A 231-nucleotide genomic window follows, 5' to 3' on the forward strand; every position below is an offset into this window, starting at 1 on the left:
CCAGGACATCGTCACCGTCCTGGAGTCCGGGCGGTTCCGCTACCACGTTGAAATCGCCCCCGGCAAGGGCGACCTGCCGGCGCTCACGGAAAACGCGCGAGGCAAGTACATCCTCATCATCTACGAGAACATCCTCAAGTACACGAACCTGGACTCCGGGCACCGCGGCCTCCTGGACAAGTACTGCGCGGACTTCGGCGTGGGCGTCATCGGCTTCCTGCGGGCCGGCGA

At 64.9% G+C, this 231-nt stretch overlaps 1 protein-coding gene across 1 annotated transcript in view; it reads left to right on the forward strand.

Moving 5' to 3' along the window:
- Positions 1-231, forward strand: part of LOC102881915 (bifunctional heparan sulfate N-deacetylase/N-sulfotransferase 3) — a 115,805-nt gene that overhangs the window by 448 nt on the left and 115,126 nt on the right. Inside the window, exon 2 of the mRNA XM_006917783.1 lies at positions 5-227. Coding sequence (XP_006917845.1) covers positions 5-227 — 223 coding nt within the window. The remainder of the gene's footprint in view (positions 1-4; positions 228-231) is intronic.

The sequence above is a fragment of the Pteropus alecto genome, unplaced genomic scaffold (genome assembly GCF_000325575.1).
Source record: "Pteropus alecto unplaced genomic scaffold, ASM32557v1 scaffold17, whole genome shotgun sequence".
NCBI classification, from domain to species: Eukaryota; Metazoa; Chordata; class Mammalia; order Chiroptera; family Pteropodidae; genus Pteropus; species Pteropus alecto.